Genomic DNA, 21,964 nt, shown 5'->3' on the forward strand with positions numbered 1-21,964 from the left:
CTGCTGCTGCTGCTGCTAAGTCGCTTCAGTCGTGTCCGACTCTGTGCGACCCCATAGACGGCAGACCACTAGGCACCCCTGTCCCTGGGATTCTCTTGGCAAGAACACTGGAGTGGGTTGCCATTTCCTTCTCCAGTGCATGAAAGTGAAAAGTGAAAGTGAAGTCGTTCAGTCGTACCCGACTCTTAGCGACCCCATGGACTGCAGCCTACCAGGCTCCTCCGTCCATGGGATTTTCCAGGCAAGAGTATTGGAGTGGGTCACCACTGCCTTCTCCAATCAAGAACCAGGATTCCACTAAACACACTTCAGAATTGCTGTCATTTTCAAGTGTTCCACCAGAATATCATTGTTTGCTAGCATGTAGAGCCACAAGCCCAAAATTCATTGTTATAGACACATTCCAAACTTCCAGTATATTTTGATAAATTCCAAGAAATTTACATTTCAACTTGTTATTTGATGGCTTTTTCTTCAAAATCCATGTGACTGTCTTGGTCCATGTGTCCAAGTTCTTAAAACCAAAATTTTGGAAAAGTAAACCTGCTTATTTAATTCTTTTTCATTTTCTACTTCTATATTTTAAGTTATATTTTCCAGACAGTGATTATATAATCATCTCTAAAGTTATATAAATTTCCTTTTTTTTTCTTTATATTACTGCAATAGAGAAGCAAAAAGCACAGAGAATTTTAAAATGTGCTCTTATTTTTTTAAGTGATATACCGAGCACATAGTAAACAATGTACATGAGTATCTGAAAAATCAAATAAAGCATGAATAAAACTTTCTACTATCCAGACACCAGAATATATGCCACTCCTCAAAAAGCCCAAATGATTCTGGAGTTCCATACTGAAGTTACACAGGTGCTGCTGCTAAGTCGCTTCAGTCGTGTCCGACTCTGTGCGACCCCATAGACAGCAGCCCACCAGGCTCCCCCGTCCCTGGGATTCTCCAGGCAAGAACACTGGAGTGGGCTGCCATTTCCTTCTCCAATGCAAGAAAGTGAAAAGTGAAAGTGAAGTCGCTCAGTCGTGTCCAACTCTCAGCGACCCCATGGACTGCAGCCCACCAGGCTCCTCCGTCCATGGGATTTTCCAGGCAAGAGTACTGGAGTGGGGTGCCATTGCCTTATCCAAAGTTACAGGGGTACAAACCCCCAGCAGCTGTATCTCTGCCCAAGTTTCATAGTGATGACTAGCCCCCTTTTATTCCTTCTGCAGTGGCTTTTTTCTTTTTTTTTCTCTCTCTTTTTTTTCAGTATTTAGACAAACTGGGATATGCCAGCTCTGAGTCTTTGCTTTCATCCTTGAAAGCCTTTGCCTGCTTGATTTGCAGTTACTTATTCAATCTTTTATTGATTTCATATTCTATTGCTGGTTCCTATGGTGGAAGAGTGTGCCAGGTCTGATCAGACGAGAAAGCCATGTAACCCCGGTCTCAGCCCAGGATGTTCAGTCTCAGCTCACTGGCTGCTGGGAGCCTGCCCCAAAGTCAGTGAACAGCACAGTCATTTCAAAAACTTGCTATAAGCCCCAAAAGCCTTATGTCCCCACTGGCTAGAGCAGATTTAGAAAACATTTTTCATTTAACATATTTATTTAGTAACGCTTACAGAAATAGAACTCACAAAAGTATAGCACTCTTGTTAAGTTTTCTTCTCCCATTTGAGCATCATCATGGAATTTTACTGTTTGAAGGGGCTCTAGAGATCATCCAGTTCGGGGTTCTCAGGCTTGAGTGTGCATCAGCATCGCCTGCAATTCAGCTGTTAAAACCCAGATTGCCGCTGCCACCCCAGTTTCTGATTCAGCAGGTCTGGGGTGAAGGCTGAAAATTTGCATTTTCAGTTCCCTGGTCATGCTGATGTTGCTAGACCCTAGACCCTGTGGTAATAGCCTTTTCTTCCAGCTTGCTCCAGGGATGCTGAACTTACCTGGAGCTAGCCTGCAACCCAAACCCTGCAGAGCTATCAGAGAGGGGAGGAAGGAAATTGTGATTCCTCCAGGTCTTGGAGCAGCACCAGGGGTGATGGCTTGGTGGACTTCAGTGTTTATCAGGGGTGTTTATCAGGGGTGTTCATCAGGGGCTAACTCCATAGCACACATCCCTGAAACTACTGAGGCTTATCTGCCCATCAGGGGCCATATTTGGGGAATCACCAGGGTGGCGCTAGTGGTAAAGAACCTGCCACAATGCAGGAGACATGAGATGCGGGTTCAATCCCTGGGTCAGGAGGATACCCTGGGGGAGGGCACGTGACAACCCACTCTAGTGTTTGTGCCTGCAGAATCCCATGGACAGAGGAGCCTGGCAGGCTTCTGCCCATAGGGTCGCACAGAGTCAGACACGACTGAAGTGGCTTAGCACACGCACAACCCAGTTCAACCTTCTCCTTTTACAGACAAGGAAATAGAGCAAATACTGGAGTGGGTTGCCATTTCCTTCTCCAGGGGATCTTCCCAACCCAGGGGTCGAACCCGTGTCTCTTATGTCTCTTGCAGTGGCAGGTGGGTTCTTTACCACTGGGGCCACCTGGGAGGCCCCGGGTGGAAATGGAGCTAGGGCAGGCCAAGTGGCCACGCCCAGGTGGCTGCTGACTCAGGAAGAGATTCTGCTGCCCTGAATTCCAGCAGTTCCACATTCCCCCCTCCATCACTCGTTTACCTAGTTTCTGCCTATAAAGACACAGCCAGGCTTTTCTCAGTCGCTATCTGTACTGCAAGAATGGTTTAAGCATATTTTACTCTGTGCTGATTGGGTAGATTGGTTTCTTCACTCGGTAATATCTTCCTCTTTTCTCCTGAAATGTGGAAAATTCCAACACAGCCTTGCTTTTGCTCTTGGTGAGATTAAGCTTTATGTTTTTTAACCTATGTTCAGTTTTATTAATGGAAACTTCCCAAACCATCTCTACAACAACTTTTTATATTTTCGTGGCTTACGGCTCCTACCGGTAGTGGTTCTACTGTTAGCTTAATGTTTTTAGAACAACCTATAACCAATATATTTTGTGAACGCAGAGGATTTTATTTACCTCTGAGCATTCTGGTTATGTTTTTTTTTTTTTTCTTTCTTTCTCTTTCTTGTACTTATCTCTTTCTACAGAGTCGTATTTTCTCTAATAATTTGGACCGTTTGTTTTTCCTAATGGCAAAGTTTTCTTTCGGGCACTGAGGCTACAGCACATCTGATGTGGTTGTGGAGTTGAATTCTGTACCCTTGTACTCTTGACAGTAAAGGAACCAGCATGAAAGCTTAAGAACATCATCTAAAGATGGATGTGATATGACCAGAAATTCCTTACCTTCTCCCTATAATAAGAATGGTTAATCTGGTCCCACTATAAATTTAAGAAAATAGAAGTTTGAAAGGTTACACACCAACAATAAATAGGTTGATTTCTGCTGGTCCTTGGGAGAAATTAATGCCTGATCCAAATGTAGTATTGTTTTGTGGGAAGAAGAATATCTTTTGACTAGCCCTCTTCTACAACAGCTGTTCAGTGAATAAATTTTATGAGGCAAGCAAGCCATTATGCATAATAATAAAATTCAGTAACAGTTTAGACAAGGCTCTCCACTGCCCATGGGTGAATAAAATGAAGATTATTATGTATAACATTTGTTACAAGCATATTTTAATAACCAATGTAGTTACTGAGATGGAAGAAGGATGAGGCATATGTTTTGTTCTTTATAAATGATAGATTGAACTAGTTTGGACTTATAAGAAGTTGCTGAGTTTCAATGGTAAAATTAATATCTATAGAGAATATACATGTGCTTAATTACTCAGTTGTGTCCAACTCTTTGCGACCCCATGGACTATACAATCCATGGAATTCTCCAGGCCAGAATACTGAAGTGGGTAGCCTTCCCCTCCAGGGAATCTTCCCAAACCAGGGATCAAACCCAGGTCTCCCAAATTGTGGGCAGATTCTTTACCAGTTGAGCCACAAGGGAAGCCCAAGAGTATTGTAGTGGGTAGCCTATACCTTCTCCAGGGGATCTCCCAACCCAGGAATCAAATCAGGGTCTCCTGCTTTGCAGATGGATTCTTTATCAACTGAGCTATCAGGGAAGCTCAGTTATAAGTAGTAGATTGCACTAGTTTGGACTTATAAGAAGTTTTTGAGTTTCAATGGTAAAATTAATATATAGAAAATATACATATTTAGGAGTAAAATAGGCCCAGAGTAAGTAAAAGGCTTCCATCTTCTTTGGGTAGATTCTCAGAGACCTGAAATTTTATTGTAAACAAATACAACCCTTATAATAAATTTATAAAATTAAAATTTACAAACTCACAGCTCAATCTTGTGTACCCAGCCATGGATACAATGGTTGGATACAGAGTTTGAGAGCAAACTCCGGGTAATAGTGAAGGATAGGGAAGCCTGGCATGCTGTAGTCCATGGGGTCACAAAGTGTTGGACACGACATAGCGACTGAACAACAACAACAGAAATACAATTTATCACTTATAATCCATCTTTGTGATTTTTTTTTATAACAGAAAACATCCTGTATTTTAAAAGATGAAGACTTGTTTTTATGATTCAAAATTCAGTTGTTTGGGGGCAGTGGGGGGAGGTTTGTCAGTCACCAGTTTAGATTCCCATTTGTATAAACATAAAATAAATGAAAGTATTTTGTGATTTAATGACTGTCCATTAGTATTGCTTCCTGAACTGACAAGCTGTCAGGGCTATCTCCATTATACTGCAAAAGGAGAGGAATCATTAGGTGCTTTTGAAGCAACAGCTTGCAAAGGAATCTCTCAGGAGATGCTGTATACCTTATATGAACACATGCGTGCCATTCACACATCTACTTCCTAATTTCTACTATTCTACCTTCTTTCTCTGCCTTTGGATTTTTTCTTTCTCTGAATTTCCCTAGCCCCATCTCCTGCCCTAATTCTGGCCATTCACAAGACACCAGGCATTCTGATGTTCCTGTAATTTTGTACTTATTCTCTCTTTGGCTCTAACTTCCCTTCTTCTCCTGTCTGCTTAATTCATCTTCCTCCTGTCGATTATTTCTTGAAGCTTCCCTCACATCCATCTCTCCCCCTAGGGAGCTAGCAAGTTCCGCAACGTTCCCCTGGGTCACTTATCACACTGCTGCCGCACTTGTGGCTCCTTTTGTATTTTACTAAAGTATGATTGACAGATAACATTATAGTAGTATCAAGTGTACAACAAAATGATTTGACATTTGTATGTACTGAGGAGTGATTACCAAAATAAGTTTAATTAACATCCATCACCATAAAGCATTAGAAAATTTTTTCTTATGATGAGAAATTTTAAGATCTACTCTTTTAGCAACTTGCAACTATACAACATGTGTTATTAACTAGAGTCCCCATGCTGCATGTTATATCTCCATGACTTATCTATTTTATTACTGAACGTTTGTACCTTTTGACACCCTTCATCCATTTGGCCTATCCTCACCTCTGGCGACCACCAATCTGCTGTCTGTATCTAAAAACTTAGGTAGTTGTTATTGATGACAATTCACATATGTGACATCGCACAGTATTTTCCTTTCTCTCTCTGACTTATATCACTTAGCATAGTGCTCTTGAGGTCCATCCATGTTATGCAAATGTCAAGATTTTTATTCTTTTTTAAGACTGAATAATATTCCATTGTATATGTGAATATGTGTGTGTATATATAAATATACATATATACCACATTTTCTTATTCATTCATCCTTGCTTGCTTCCTTGTCTTGTCTATGGTAAATGATGCTACAGCGAACAGGGGCTACAGATATATTTTCAAGTTAGTATTTTTGTTTTCTTCAAGTAAATACACAGAAGTAGAATTGCCGGATCATAGGGTAGCTCTATTTTTGACTTTTGAGGACCCTCCACACTGTTTTCCGTGGTGGCTTCACCAATTTACATCCCCCCTGACCAACAGTGCATGAGGGTTCCCTTTTCTCCACCTCCTCACCAATACCTACTATTTCTTGTCTATTTGATAATAGCCATTCTAACAGGTATGAGGTATCTCTCATTGTGATCTGGGTTTGCACCACTGGCTCTTAATTTATCTGTCTACAGATCTGTCTTTCCCACCCACTGGAAGCTCTTTGGGGAAGAGACATGTAGTTGGTGCTCAGTGTTTGCTGAATCAATGGAGAACAAGCTAGACTATATTCTATGTACAAAGTTATCCCAAGCTAAACCCCTTCTCCCACTAAAGGGCAGCCTATAGTCTTTGCTCCAACAGCCTCCTGATCTTCTCTGCCTCCAAGTTGACCCACTCCCACCCCAGAACAACTCAGTCACCAAAATGACCAATCTAAACCTGAGATCTGATTATGTCCCTCCACTCTCACCTACAGAATGAAGGACAAGCCCCATAAAGTGTCATACAAAGTACTCCATTTATAATCTTATACCCCATCATGTACTCCCCTCCCCCACTTCATCTTCCCAAAATATCCCAGCACTAATGCAGTGATTCCACACCCACGAAATGTGTCTCTGGTCTCCATGCTATTCCTAGTGGTTGAGAAGCCTTCTCTCTCCCCCTCCCAACTCCTCCCCAATCAACTTCTAATCATCCTTTTTGATTCTAAGATCTTAAGTGGTTTGCATGCCTGAGGTCTACTGAGGGTCCCTTATCTGGGCTCTGGGCACCCCTTTCGTATAGCACTGGCTACACAGGGTGGAAATCGGCAACTCATCCATTAGACTGGAAACACCTCAAGGCAAGAGACTCTTGCCTTGTTCACCTCTGTATCCCTGGGGCCTGACTCATCGTCTGCTCCAGGGTTATGGGAAAATACCTGATGAACAGAATTGTCCTGAGGCTCCCTAAGGCAGACCATGCCTTGTCTTTCTTTGAGCACATCTTCTCTTCTTGTCTTTCTTCTGCCCTCAGTAGACCTATTTTATCTGCAGGGAGTCAACCAGTGTTAGGGAGCAATTTAAGTAGTTAAATGTGGGTGTGGCAAGAATGTGCTGTGCTTTCCAATTGCTAGAAACTAGAATAATACCAACTGCTGTACCAGGGAAGCAATTTATTCTCTTTTTAAAAAAATAGCCTCTTTTCTTTCATCTCAGGAGTGCTCCCAATCATTTGTTTAAACTGGATGATAGAATAAAAAAATAAGAAAGAGTAATTTTGAAATATCAACAAATTCACCTAACTAATGTGCCATGACAATAGGCAATTGGTAAGAAGAGCGCTATTGTATGTAAGTCAGAAAATAGCATGAAACTCAATAAAAAGATAGATTTTCAGGTTATTAAATGGAGGACTAGACAGAAGAGGAAATGAGATGTGTAAGCTTGTGGTAATACAGTATTGGTCTACATGTAACTTGGATAAAATCTGATTTAGAAGTGGTGGGTTTCCTTAATACTAACCTCTCTGCTTCCAAATCAAATGTATTGGGGTAAGTTAAAAAGTTTTTCCCCTCAGCTCTGGGCCTGAAAATTTTATCAGTAAATTTTAAAATAAAACTTAAATGCATCCCGTCAGAGAGCTTTCTACTAGTTTTCTGCCGAATCACAGTGTGCTGGCCAGACTTGTTTATTTCTTTCCCCTCCATTGAGTGTTCCCTGTTTCCTCAGCACAGACACATCAATCATCCTACAGAACCTGGACCCCAGCCCTCTGCAGACTCCACCTCTTTCTCCAGTGTTCTTCTAGAGCACTCTAGGGCATTCATGTGTGTGTAGACTCCCTTCTGTTTACCAGCAATGATGTCCAGGGTTTGCAAAGCTATCTGAGTAGAACCTCACTTTTGATCCTGTCTCCAGTGACCTCCGGGAACCATAAACCATCTAAATGCCCAAGTGGCCGACACCCCCTGAAGTCCCACCATAGTGATGCCTCACAAAGGGAGAGTATGTCCCCCTCCTTCACCAAAGTCACACTCTGAGGGACACATGGATCCATCCTTATCTGGGGGGAAGCAGCCCCTTCTGCTCCTGCCCCTGATGCCATCTGCAGCAGCTTTACTCTAGTCCGCAAGGTTGGGCTGGGGATGTAGACCCATAGCCTAACTGCATCTCCACCAACATGGCCCAAGGATAAAAACAATAAAAGCCTTCATTCACTGCCTCCTTGTCCTTCAGTTCCCAAATAACATCAAACCTGGAGCTTAAGCCCCCACCCAGCCCCAGCCCCACCCAGACACTCTTCTATATCCCCACCAGCTCTCTGATTATTTCAGAATGTACCCCTCTATCATTTCCTTGTACAAGTTTTGGTATGAATCTCTAAAAGAAAGGGAGTGCTTTCTAGATAAAGTAGCAAGGAAGGTGTTGCTAAGGAGGTGACCCGGGAGAAAAAAGAAGTGAATGGCAAAGGGTTACAGACATAGAAAGAGCAAGTGCAAACACCCCAGAATAGCTAAGGATCTTTGAAAGGCCCAGCATGACTCCCCTCGAGGGAGTAAGGAGACAGAGAGGACTCAACTCTAAAACAACAGTATGTCCAGAAGTTCCTGGAAGAAATCAGAATTATTATAGCAAAACTTGCATCATGCTTACCATATGCCAGGAACTCTTCTAGTATTTTATGTATTAATTAACTCATGTATTTTTCACACCATCCCTGTGACTTCATTACTTCCTTTATTATTCCCCTTTTCCTAAAACTGGAGAAAACAGAGATACAGAAGTGTTTGTATCCTTTTGGACTGCTATAACAAAATACCACAGACTGGGTGGTTTAATAAACTAGAAATTTATTTCTCACAGTTCTGGAGGCTGGGAGGTCTAAGATCAAGGCACCAGCACAGTTGAGTTGTGTTGAGAGCATTCTCCTGATTCTCACTGTGTCTTTATGTGGTAGAAGGGGCTAAGGATCTCCATGGGGTCTCTTTCATAAGGGCACAAATCACATTCATGAGGGCACCACCCCCTTGACATAAGCCCCTTCCAAAGGTCCCACTTCCTAATACTGCCATCGTTAGGGGTTAAGATTTCAACATATGAATTAGAGAGAGGGGTTACACAAACATTCAGACCTTAGCAGAAAGGTAAATTGAGTTCCTGGCAGCCTCATAATTAGAACCCAGGCAATCTAGTTCCAGAATGCAAGCTCTTAATCCTTACACTCGGCTTCCCTGGTAGTTCAGACAGTAAAGAATCTACCTGCAATGTGGCAGACCATGGTTCGATCCGTGAGTTGGGAAGATCCCCTGGAAGAGGGAATAGCTACCCACTCCAGTATTCTTGCCTAGAGAATCCCATGGACAGAGGAGCCTGGTGGGTACCGTCCATGGAGTCGCAAAGAGTCAGACACAACTGAGCGACTAACACACACACACAATCCTTACACTGTACTGCTCCCCTTTCCCTTCTCATATAGAATGGCTCATTCATTACCAGTCACATTCTGTGCAACTGAGCGAGTACAAGGTAGACAGGTTCAGAACTGCCCTCCCAGGACTCTGAACCCACCACCTCCTCTCTCACAGACCCCACCCCAGACTGCCACTCTCTCAGATCTGGATACTGCTCCCTGGACAGCTCATCTTTTCCTACTTCCCATCTCTTCCCACCAGATCTCATTCTTTCTTTGACTATAAGCCCACAGAGGGTAGGGAACATGTCATTCTATCTTTCACATTGTCTCCCTCACACTGTGCCCAAAACATAGTGGGTACTGATTAAATGTTTGCAGGGTGAAGACTATTTATTTATTATTTTCTTAGAGCCAAGACGTTTTTATGAACCCTTTAAGTTCATAATAGTACTTCTTTATTGGAGTGTAATTGCTTTACAATGTTGTGTTAATTTCTGCTGTACAACAAAGTACAGCAGAATCAACCGTATGTGTACATATATCCCCTTCCTCCTGAGCCTCCCTCCCCAGCCCCATCCCACCCCTCTAGGGTATCACAGAGCATCAGGCTGAGCTCCCTGTACTATACAGCAACTTCCCACTAGCTATCTATTTAACACGTGGTAGTACATATGCAATCAATGCTGCTCTCTCAATTCATCCCACCCTTTCCTTCCCCGACCCCCCGTCACCCTGTGTGTCCAGAGTCTGCTCTCTACATCTGCATGCAGGGTGAAGACTTTAATGAATAAGAGAGAGTGAGAGTTGCCCTGTAGCAATGTGTTTGTGTTCCACCCAGATCCCTGGAATTCTTTTCTGTCAGTTGCTCCCGCCTTGTGCCTGCATGCTCAGTCACTTCAGTCGTGTCTGACTCTTTGCAATGCTGTAGACTGTAGCCCACCAGGCTACTCTGTCCATGGGATTCTCAAGGGAAGAATAATGGAGTGGGTTCCCATTTCCTACTCCAGGGGATCTTCCCAATCCTGTCTGTATCTCCTGCATTGCCAGGCAGATTCTTTACCACTGAGCCACAGAGGAAGCCCACCCCTACCTTGGGGGCTTTCAAAAACCAGCACCAGCAGCCCTTCTTCCAAAGACTAGACTTTGCCCCAAGAGCAAAGAGCCAACAACACCCAGCTATTTGATTCCCAAGCCTCTCCTTTATCCCAGGGCTGTGAATTGGGACTGTTTGGTGTGGAGGGTGGACACCAAGCTTCCAAGCCCCAGGGTGGAAACTCACACCCCTACCAGATTGGGATTCTTCCCTTCCCGCTCCACCCTGTTTCTGGGAAACTCAATCTCAGACTTCAGGTCATTTTCAAAATTCGTCTGTGAGATAGTATGCCTGGGTGTTGATGGAAAACTAGTGCATTCATAGAAAGTTAGTGTACTTAGTGTAGCCACAAAATGAAAATAAAATATAATTTGTTCTGAAACTAGACTGAATTACCTTAATGATTCAAAAGTATTTTAGGAAGTTGCAGTGCCTTAGAGTCATCACGAAAAATCTCAGACACTCCAGTCTGGGGGGTCTCAGACATGGTGACTTAAACTTCTGGTAGGCAGAGAATTGGATGGTCAGCTTCTAGGACTGTCTCTCCAGGGAGATGAGCAGAGAGCAAGCAGCAAAGCTTGGCTCAATATTAAAACTCACAAAACTGATTTCTAACAGTTATGAGGCTCTCATAACACATTAATAAACATGAGACCAAAGCGAAAGGTATAGTTGGACAAAACACACAAGTGGGTTGTTGAGGTGAATATGGCTTCCCTTCCAGAATTTGTCTATTGGTATTTCCTTGACCTTTAAGAGGAGACTTGAGGGTAAGAAGTGGAAGTACGGATTTGGTTAAGAGTCCCAATGAATTAAGAAACATGTTTCACAGGATAAGAAAAGTCAAGGACCTCAGGTATAGCAATGAACTTGAAGAGCCATGTTTACCCTATTTCTAGGCAGCCACTGCTAGTCATTTCTGGCTTTAAATGGGGAATGAATGGTGATCAATGTATTTATGAACATCCTCATTTAAAAACAAATGGCACCACAGTTTCAGTGTTTTGAATTGTAAACTTAGTAGCAAAAAGAACTGCTCCAAAATCCATAGTCTATAAAATTCACATAGCTCATGAGGAGAATGATAAAACTATAGATCATGGGCATTTATGCCGCAAAGAAAGGTTGAGCCTGCTGCACCCATTATTTCCTCTTGGTATAAAGACATAGACATAGAATATAACACTATGGCCAAATTGCCGCCTCGTGCTGCCAGATTTTTGTAAATAAGATTTACATTATTAGGATAATGCAGTCAGCAAATTTTCATGAAAAAGAGAGTGCTGCTGATGCTCAGATTCAAGAAACCTGAATTCTTTAGCAGGCTGCAGAATGTGAGTCTTTCAGAGAAAGAGAAGCTGGGGCGAGACTTGGACACCCCACCACATTATCTATGGTGACATTTATGTGATGTCACACATATGATGTCATCTAAGAGTCCTCCTTGAAGAAACTGTATTAAAGCTTTTCTTTCCATCACCATTTAGGGTCCACAGATAACAAGGATGTGCATAGAGCACTAGAGATTTGGGAACATGGATTTATTCTCTTTATGAGATGAGAACTCAATATCCTCATCGATATGTGAAGGTAGAAATCAACCACTGCAAATCCTAAGGGAAATGTTTTTTATAAATCTACTTCCTGCATGCCTTCACTATCAAATCAGCAACTATGAAATAGACTCATTCACCATATTTTGACATGAGGAAGGAATTAGACTGCAAAATTGATGTGCTGGAATGCTAACAAATGTTGTAAACCGAGTGTGAGACAACAGATCAGACAAAAAAGGTCTTCTCCTGTTGGCCTGCCACCTGCCTAGCCTGTCCTCAGAATCAAAACTCTGCTTTCTCTAAAAATTTCTCTGTACATGATCCAATATAAGTTCAAGAAAAGCAGGTGACATCATGCTATAACTATTTCTTCCTGATGTTCTCCAGTCTGAAATATTTTCAAACAGCATATTATCTTTTAAATTATGCAACTCACCTCATCTAACAGTCACATTACTTGCTAATAGCTTTCTTCAGGCTACTCTTTGCAAACAAGCAAAATAGGGACTTCTCTGGTGGTTCAGTGGTTAAGAATCTGCTACCATTGCATAGGGTACCAGTTTGACCGCTGGTCTGGGAACTAAGCTGTTGCATGCTGTGCATCAGGGCCAAAAAATAAATAAATAAATATAAATTTTAAAATAAACAAAATAAAGTTATAGAAAATAGTTAAAAATGTAAAAATGGAGAATGCAGTCACTTGTGTTCACATTCTTTCCAGAGTAAAAGGGTATTTGTGGAGGTCTGTTCTATTCTGATCAACTAATTAGTTTAAAATCCTGATGCACAACATGAACTGTGAGGATAATAGCTAGCATTATTTTTAGAACTTGATATATGCCAAGTATTGTTCTAAAACATTTTTGCATCTGTTATCCATTTAATTTTCACCGTTACTCTATGAGAAGTGGTGCCCTGTTTACACCCACTTAACCTAAGAGAACATGAGGCCGGGTTGACTGAAAGTCACAAGCCAAGGCAATCTGGTTTCAGAGTTGATGCCCTCAGCTGCATGAATGGATGTGCAGGCTCTGTGAGGTCTGAAGTCCTTGCTTACAGAATTATTTCCTATTATTCTAGTATTGTATTCTCTAAAACTGAGGGGGCTATCTTAAGAAATTTGTGTTCCTATTGGGTTTTTAGGCTATCTAAGATGTATAGAGCTATAGCTTGATATATTCAAGGCCCAGAATCCATGTGAATGTGACTTGAGGATGCTGTCTGTCTGCAAATTCTCGCTTTGAGAGCTTCCACATTTATAATCAAGCATACACCAGAATGCAGCCTGTCTTTTGAATTGGACTGTTGCAAACACGAGTATGTAACACAGTCAGACCTCACTGGGGCCATCCTTTGCTGGTTGGGTACACTGGCAGTGAGAGATCTGAAGGCATATACTTGGCAGCGACTTCAAAATGCCCAGTTGGTCCCAGAATGTTAACATGCTCATTATGTGCATTTATTGTGCCCAGGCTCCCCACTGTCCAAATCTCCCCCGAGTCCCAATCAAGAAGAAGTATTGAGAGGAATACTGCTAATATGACATGACTGAGGACAATACAGAGTGACATGACCGGAGGTGATGAAGAGAACACTTATGGTTTCCTGACTAGCCCCTCCCCCACCCCTGCCACATATCTTAATGCATACTAACATCCCTGCCTTGGCAGGCCCAGACAGAAAAGCCAAAAGGTATTTATGAAGCTGCATCCATCAACATCAGTGGTCCACCAGAAATGCTGTCAGCTTACAGACTGACTTGTACCCAACTGTCTGCATATACCACTCACTTCCCCACGTAACGTCTAACTCTGCTTCCAGGGGCCAGCAAGACATCTCCCCAGAGCCCCTACATCTTCACAAAGACTTAAGGATGCAGGATAGGAAGTAAGAGAGTCATCGAGTCACCATTTGCTTCATTAAGAAGGAAAAGCGGCAAAAAGAGGAACACATTGGATTTCAATCTAGGACCAGGATATAGAGAAAAAAAAAAAAAAAAAATCCGTACATCTGTGGTTGCTGAAGAAATCTTCCAAAACAGAGGTGTACCCATTCCTGACCCCATAGCACAAAGGTTCAGGGCCTGATTTTAAGTAGGTGCTTTTTTGTTCAGAACAGTTCACCCTTTATATGATGCCTGAATTTATTGCAAATACAAGGATATAGCTGAAACACACTAGTGTCCCAAACACTGAGAATTCCCAATACACTACTGAATATATCCAGAGAGTGATTCCAAATTTTCTCATGTGAACTTTTGATTGACCTAGATGTTAGGAAAATGTCTTACAATTTTTAAAAATATATTCTTGTCATTAAATGGGAAGCACTATCTTTTTCAGAAAGCATTCTGTAGGTACTGATTTAAATGTTTCACTCAAAATTCATGGACAAAATTGCATATTCAGCATTAAAACCGAATTGTACATAATTTAATCTTTCTTTAAGATTAAGAAGCTTATTTTGAGACCTCCTTGAAATTCAGGAATTTCATTATGATTTCAACTTGTATTGCATGAAAATAAATGTGAACATAGCAACTGGTAGATGACCCGAGAATTGTGTGCCACAGGGCAGTGTGCATCCTGGTCATTTAGGGAAGGTATTCCTCAAGGGGTCTTTTCACCTTGGAAGTGAAAAAAAGAACACACTATAAACTCTTTGACTTCAGGGAGTCAAGCCAATAAGAAAAATTTCCATTCAACATATACCATTACTTGCCTCATATACACTATACAAATATATTCAGAAAACCAAGATCAAGGCCAATCTGAATCTTAAATCCCATGGTGGTAATCTGGGATAAGACAGGGTTTCTTTTTAGGCTGATGAATGAGATTTTTTTTTCTCCTTAAAAAGAAAATCATTTTCATCTTTGAGGAGAGACATAAAGGTGAAAGACACATAATGTAATGAGCTGAAAATGGATTCTCATTTCTAACCAAACCTGCTGGGTCAATGGAATTTCTGTAGAACTAGTGCTGTGAAATTTGGTTATAAAAGAATAAGGAAACCAATAAGATAAGGATATCACATTAATGGAGGGGGAAGAATTATTAAATTCCTCTCCCTTTTGACATTTCCTCTGACAATTAGTATTTCCATCCTCATCAGATGATGTTAATGCTAAGCAAATTTCCAAAGGAATTAAATCATAAAATATGTTTTGAGGGAAAGGAGGTGGGGGGAAGGAAAAGAAAGAGAAAAAGAGAAAGTAAAGAAGAAAGTTAAAAAAAAAATCATCTTTAAAAGAGCTTCTAAACTAGAATTAAGTATGGCATTAATTTTTTTTCCACCAAGTCTTAGTCTTGGCAGGTTTCCCCTAAATGCAGAAATTTCATGGATGCAGGAACTGGTGATGGAAAATGCATTATTATACACAACAATTGTTGTACTTGAGAGGAACTATATGGGAAAAATAACACCCTAGAATAAATACAAATGAAATTCATGTATCAAAACCAATACTGTGAAAAAAATTTAAATGTTTCTTGCATTTATATCTAGTCATTAACCTAAATGCAGATTTTAGTTCAAGCTACACTTCTGCCTCATGGTCAGGAGGCCTGAAAACCTGTGACGTGGAAAATTGGCAGGATAAAGAATATTGAATTGGCCTCCATGGAAAAACAAAATTTGGCAGCCATAACCTCCTCCTTGGGCCACTCCCCCCACCACCAGCCCCATCAAATTTTCCTCCCTAGCTCACTCTTACCCCAGGAAAGAGGCCAAGGGAAGGCCATATATGAGCTCAAACAGCAAGCCAATGTCACCCTGACCATTCACCAAGGGATCTTCCTCCTTGACCTTGAATCCCATGGTTTGAGTGAGGCCCCCCCAAAAGCCCCAACTCTAGACTCACTCTCAGAGAGCACAGAGGCTAGAGGAGTCAGTACCTCCAGACTTTGGTTTCCTTCTCCTTTGGAGAAAGAAGTGGAATGAGGCATCTTCTTTACTGGATGTGAATTTGCAAGTCACAAATGAAAATGATAAATTCCTTTGCAGAAATCCCTAAAGTCTATTCCCCTCCTCCACCCCTACTCCCATCCTATTTTAATCCCACTTTTGGTCTGGTTGCCTCAAGCAAAGTAGACATTTTCTCAATGTTTTATTTAGCCTAGCAAACAAAACCCAGGGACTTCTCCAAAATTATTTCTCCACCTGGGGAGATCCTAAGGACCTACCTCACCCCTGGGGCCCACCTCTCTCCCTCCTGGGGCTCACCTCTCTCCCTCCTGGGCCTCCTCCCAAACTCAGGCTCCATTAAGCAGCCCAGTGTTGATGGAGAATATTTCCCTTCCAGCCCGTTTCCAACCTCTCCCAAACTCTGCAGCTTCAGAGACAACATTCCCCAGGCCCCCTTGCTGGGTTCCCGGACCTTTGCATGAGCCATTTGGAGTGAGAACCTCCCTCCCAACGTGAATGTTGTTTCCATTGTGCTGTGCCTGTGTGTGGTGGTTTCACCCTGATCTTTTCTCTCTTTGCAGCTGGTTAATAATCCACTAGCAAGTCAGGCTGCAGCGGCTGCAGCAGCAGCAGCCATGGGCTCCATAGCAAGTTCACAGGCCTTTGGCAATACCCTCTCCAGTCTGCAGGGGGTCACAGGTCAACTAGTTACTAATGCACAAGGACAGGTGAGTGGGAGTGGAAACAAGAGTGAATTTGTATGGCAGCTTGAACTCGGAAAAGAAATGAATTTCTTTTGCATGACAGTGATATGTAACTACAGTCATTATGTCAAATAAATAATGTTGACCAGCAATGTCAAGAAGAAAAGAAGGCTTGGGAGGTGTTTCTCTATTTTAGAAACAAGATTTTTTTTTTTCTTTCCCCTAGAATGTCTACTAAGTTTTATGTGGGTTTTATTTCTGTACAATGACTTGTGCTATGACCTTAATTAAAGAAATTACTTTTCAGGACTGGGAGACTCTTGCTAAGAAAATATCAGTTACATTTTACAAGTAAGATTTCTGTTTTGTTTTTATTTTTTTTTTCATTTTTTGGAAACTTGGGTATTGGAGGAAACTGGCAAGTTTCCTTCCTTAATTGCTCTAAGATTTCTAATTAGCCTTGAGAAAGCCATTTTCTGGGGAATCTCACTGGTGGTCCAGTGGTTAAGACTCCATGCTTCCACTTCAGGGGGCAAGTGTTCAATCCTTGGATGGGAAACTAAGATCCCATATGGTGCAGCCAAAAAATAAAATAAAAATTTTTTTAATTAAAAAAGAAAAGAAAGTTAATTTCTGAATGTATGGGGAGGTGATGGGAAACAATTCAAGATGTTCTGTAAAGGATACAAAGAAAAGGTGTGAATTAGAATAAAGCTGTCAGTCAACGCATGTGCCCGGCCTCTTGCTGATTCTCCCAAGAGCTTAGTGCTTTCTTGTGTGCTTGTCGATTTACTTCAACCTGCCAGGGCCAGTAAACCTTCCTCATGTCACCAGCAGGCACATTTGTTCCCTCCCACTGCACGTGGGCCTGCATTGTGGCCACCAAGACTCTGACAGAACTTCAGATGGAAGTCGTCCCTCTTCAAGACCCCAGTAAACCTAAAAGCTTCATGTAGAACAGAAGAGGGTGAAGCTGATGGTGTCAGGGGTGCCCTCTCATTCAGAGGCCTGACACAGAGCCCGGGCTCGCTGCATAGGGCATCTGGTTCTCAAACATTCCTGTGTCTGATGATGAAATGCAAGAAAGAAGCAGCTTTGCATCCTTGCTAATATTTTCTTCTCCCAGGGTTATTTTCCCAATAGCAAGGTTACTATTCTCTGCTTGGCCTGCTCTGGGGGAACAGGAATTGTGATGTCTTGAACCTTGCTTTATTTTACATAAAGAGTAAACAGAGATGCATTATAAGCTAAACCGTCTCCAACCACATCCCTTGGGGGGGTGGGGGGGCGGGCTGCGCGGGGAAAGCTGACCTTGTTATATTTCCTGGGCGGGTGCAGGATTGTCCCGTCAGAACCCCGAGGCCTGAACGATGGAGCTTGTCAAAGAGCATTCCCAGGTAATGAATCATCTTACCACAGGTGCACACCACACATATTAAAGGAGGGATGTATGAACACCGTGCCCTCCACAGTCACCTTTCAATGTCGGCTTTAACCCTTGTTCCAATCCCTTTTCATCAAAGAATCATTTTATGCAGCCAGCTCTAAATGGAGGCTCTCAAAAAGCCTATTAAGATTTCTGGAGGGATGGAGTATTAATGTAGAGGAAAAGTTGGTTATAATATCTGTAACTCATACACAGATCAAGTCCATCCTGGAGGCTGTTTCCTGCAGTTGAGCCCAAAATAGAACACCTTGATTCCTTTCTACAAGGCAACTAACTCTTGAAATGTAAATTTTAAAATTCTAAGATAGACACCATAACCACTAACTTGTACTCTTGTCCCCATGTCCAAGTGAAATATACTACTATGCTCCACCTCTTGAGTATTTGTGCTAGAGAAAATGCTTTAGTGTTTAGAAGGAATTATTAGGAGCTGATTCTTCTGATGATGTAATGGCTGATCTTTTTTGCCAGTTACAAACCTGCCTCCTTCTCAGGGACTCGAGTTATGACTTTTGCTTTTTGTAGGTTTTGCCAGCTCTCATCTCAGGGATGGCTCTCCCAACCCATAAGTACTCCTAAGGAAATGGAATTCAAAGTTGAAGCTTAATTGGCACTCTGCATTTATTGAATAAAAGTTGATTTTAATAATAATATTTTTATTTTAAAAATTGTGTTAGGATAGGTGATTTGACGTGGTACACAAACTTTCTAAAGTAAAAAACAACAGCAACAACAACAACTTACAGAGAAATCAATTATGCCCACATGTGAAGTCTTGCCTGAGAGTTTTAGACATGTCCCAGGGTCGTCATGTCCTCCTCCCAGTGCAAGAAAAGACCAAGATGCTCTCATTTCCAAAGTAGAGGAATTGGCCACATTGATACAGCACTGTGCCTTTTTTAATCTTTGTAATTTAAACACTGTCATCTTCCCAGAAAAAGGTGCATGCCTTGCATCTCTTGGCATCAAGATACTTGGTTGAGCTTTATGAAGAAGTCAAATTATACTCCCAAAAAGGCAAATATTATTTGTTGTGTGTGTGTATACTCCTTTGGCTTGTGTTACTCTGGTACAGAAGTTAAGACTACTTTGGAATCGGGTGATTGCAATTTCCATACTCAGACTGCCATGTTAACTAGGATTATAGCATGCAGCCCATTTTCAGCTCCTTAAAAATCTCTATGGAGCTTTTGCAGAAAAGATACAAAAAGAAAACTCTAAATATATTTAGAGATTCCTTCATTTGAGTTCTTGACATCAACTATTTTTTAAATGTGGGAGTTCACGTGCAAGTCATAACGTTGAAATCTAAACTAAGTTAGAAAAGCATGTTTCACTCCACTGATAATTTGCTACAGGAGGTCTGTTGAGGCACACAGGGACCTTGTGTTACCAGAAATGCTCTAATCCTTCATCCCCACTGCTGAGATTCTCTTGGTTCCCTGGAAGCCAATGTGGGATTACACAGTAGTTTTGAGTCCTGGCTGAATTCAGACCTACTTGCCTGAGAGTGGGTTTAGGCTCCACCTCTTTTTTGTCTTTTAACGTAAAGGTAATGATTTAACTTTCCTCAACCAGAGCCTCATCCTGTGAATTCTAACACAACTCCTGTGAGGCATCCTGGGTCACTGGCTCCAACTCAGAGGGCAGGAGGTCCTAGGTCTGCCTCCTTGGCTGGCAGATGCCCACATAGGGAGACATTTCCCAGATCTTCCTTCAGTCTCTAAGCTTCTACCACCTGAGACTTGCAGTTTTGCTTCCCAGGCTTGGAATCTGACTGTTTTCATTTACCAAATCTCAGTAAACTTAAAGGACATCTCAATATAGTTAAGGATTTTTTACAGTTTTTTTTTTCCAAGTAGTAGTTTTGAAGCAAATATGGAGGGAAAACCTCAGACGTTTCATACCCTTCTAACCTTGCCATTCATTCAGAATAGCAGTTAATTCAGAAGTCAGACACTGGTCCAAAGAGTGAATAATACTAACAAAATACTTCATTCTTTTCTTTGCATTTTTTAATTAATTAATTCGTTTATTCATTTGGCTGCTCCAGCTCTTAGTTGTGGCACAGAGGATTTTTAGTTAGAGCATATGAGATCTAATACTTTGACCAGGGATCAAACCCAGGCCCCCTGCATTAGGAATGCAGAGTCTTAGCCATTGGAACCACAGAGAGGTCCCTAAAAAAACTACTATGTTCTAAATTCACAAAGCACATATCTTACCCAGGGATGTTAACTTATTTTAAATTATATCACACACAATTTCACTATGAGGTGGGAAGGTACCAAGTGTCTTGATGATAGTTAGTGATAATGAAATTGACAATGGCTGTCACAGTGCTGAGAAGAACATTTTGGTTCCTTCTGTTTCCACACAAGTGGGAAAGTTAGGCAATAGAAAGAATGCTAGCTATAGGCTCATTTGAGCCCAAAGTCAGTCAATTACTAGCTCTGTGACCCTAGGCAAATTACCTGATCTCTCTCTGGCCTCAGTTTTATTTTAAAATAAAAATAATCAAAACTAAACCCCTAGATTATGAAGTTATATGAGATGTGTGTGAAAAAAAAATCTACTATAGCACCTCAGTATGACATTAAAGACTCAATAAATGATTATTATAATGTTCGTCATCATTTAGAGTTTGTCTACCATTTTCTGGAATGTTTCTTTGGTTCAGATATGCAGCAGAGGCAGTGCAGTGCTCAGGCAAAGAGAACAGGCTCTGTAACTAGACTGCTGTTCACCAGCTGTGAGACCTTGGGCAATTGATTTACCCTCTCTGTGCCTCAGTTTCTGCATCTGAAAAATGGGGATTATTATGGCACCAGCTTCTAGGACTAAAGTGCTTAGAACGGGATCAGGCACATAATGATCATTCAATAATACCATCATTCAATAAATGTAACCTATTAGGATTAATCAAGGAGCTGTGTTTTTGGTTTATAGCTGTGCACTGGTTCATAATTCTGCAGTGTGTGAGGAGTTTAAGAATGTGAAAATCTTAATAGTAGGACATTAATTTCCTTTAGAGAAATGTCATCCCTACCCTGTATAGTTCAATAGGGGTGTGTGTGTGTGTGTGTGTGTTCCTAACACTTATTCAGTGGGTCTGTTCAGGATTTGGCAAGTAGATTTACCATCGATTTGTTCAGCTATAGAATCGGTTTCCCTCAGGCCCCCGGCAATATCTCCTTATTGGCATTATTGCAGAAAAGTAAAAGCAAATGAAATTTTATTTTATCCTGGGGCTAAAGAAAGCATTTTACATTTTAACTGAAGCTTAGAATGTTTCCTGATGAAATTAGTTCTCGACCACTGTGAAATTTTCTTAAGTGGCAGCAAGGCAAGTCAAAAACCCTCCCTTCAGTCTTTAAAGAGCCAGTCAAGTGGAAAAAAAATCAGCTAAACAATATTACCCTTTTATATATATAAAGAAGAAAAATTTAAAGGACTTACCCATTCAGGTTAACTAAGAATACACACAGCATCCTGTGAATAAACAATGGCTGAGCAGAGCTGGTTTGGCAAGAAGGAAGGATGTGCTGTAGTAGGGGGTGCTTCCTAAGTGACCCCAAGGCCATAATTAAACAAAAACAGTCTGCTGATCCTAACAGTAGCCTAGGCTGGAGAGGGGTGGATGAAGAGGCAGGACCACCACTGGTAACAACTGGAAGGCCATTTCAATATCATAGCTTTCTAAAGTGGTGAGAAGTACATGTCTTAGAGTGAAGAAACGCGATGCTGACATTGGGATAGCCCTGTGAATTATAATAATAGTAAAGCTCCCTAGAATCTCTAGAAGGCAAGAGGGGTAGCTAAGAACATTGACTTTGAAGGACACAGGTCTGATGGGAACACATTGCTAGCTCTGTGGCCTTGGATAAGGTCTAGAACCTTCCTGGGCCTCTGTTTCCTCATCTGCAAAGTAGAAGTGATAAGATTTCTCACATCCTTTTGTGGTGG

General features: G+C 41.5%; 1 protein-coding gene across 1 annotated transcript in view; it reads left to right on the forward strand.

The window, feature by feature from the left end:
- Positions 1-21,964, forward strand: part of POU6F2 (POU class 6 homeobox 2) — a 504,980-nt gene that overhangs the window by 436,027 nt on the left and 46,989 nt on the right. The window contains exon 6 of the mRNA XM_070368781.1: positions 16,429-16,575. Within this exon, the coding sequence (XP_070224882.1) occupies positions 16,429-16,575 (147 nt within the window). The remainder of the gene's footprint in view (positions 1-16,428; positions 16,576-21,964) is intronic.

The sequence above is a fragment of the Bos mutus genome, chromosome 4, assembly GCF_027580195.1.
Source record: "Bos mutus isolate GX-2022 chromosome 4, NWIPB_WYAK_1.1, whole genome shotgun sequence".
NCBI lineage: Eukaryota > Metazoa > Chordata > Mammalia > Artiodactyla > Bovidae > Bos > Bos mutus.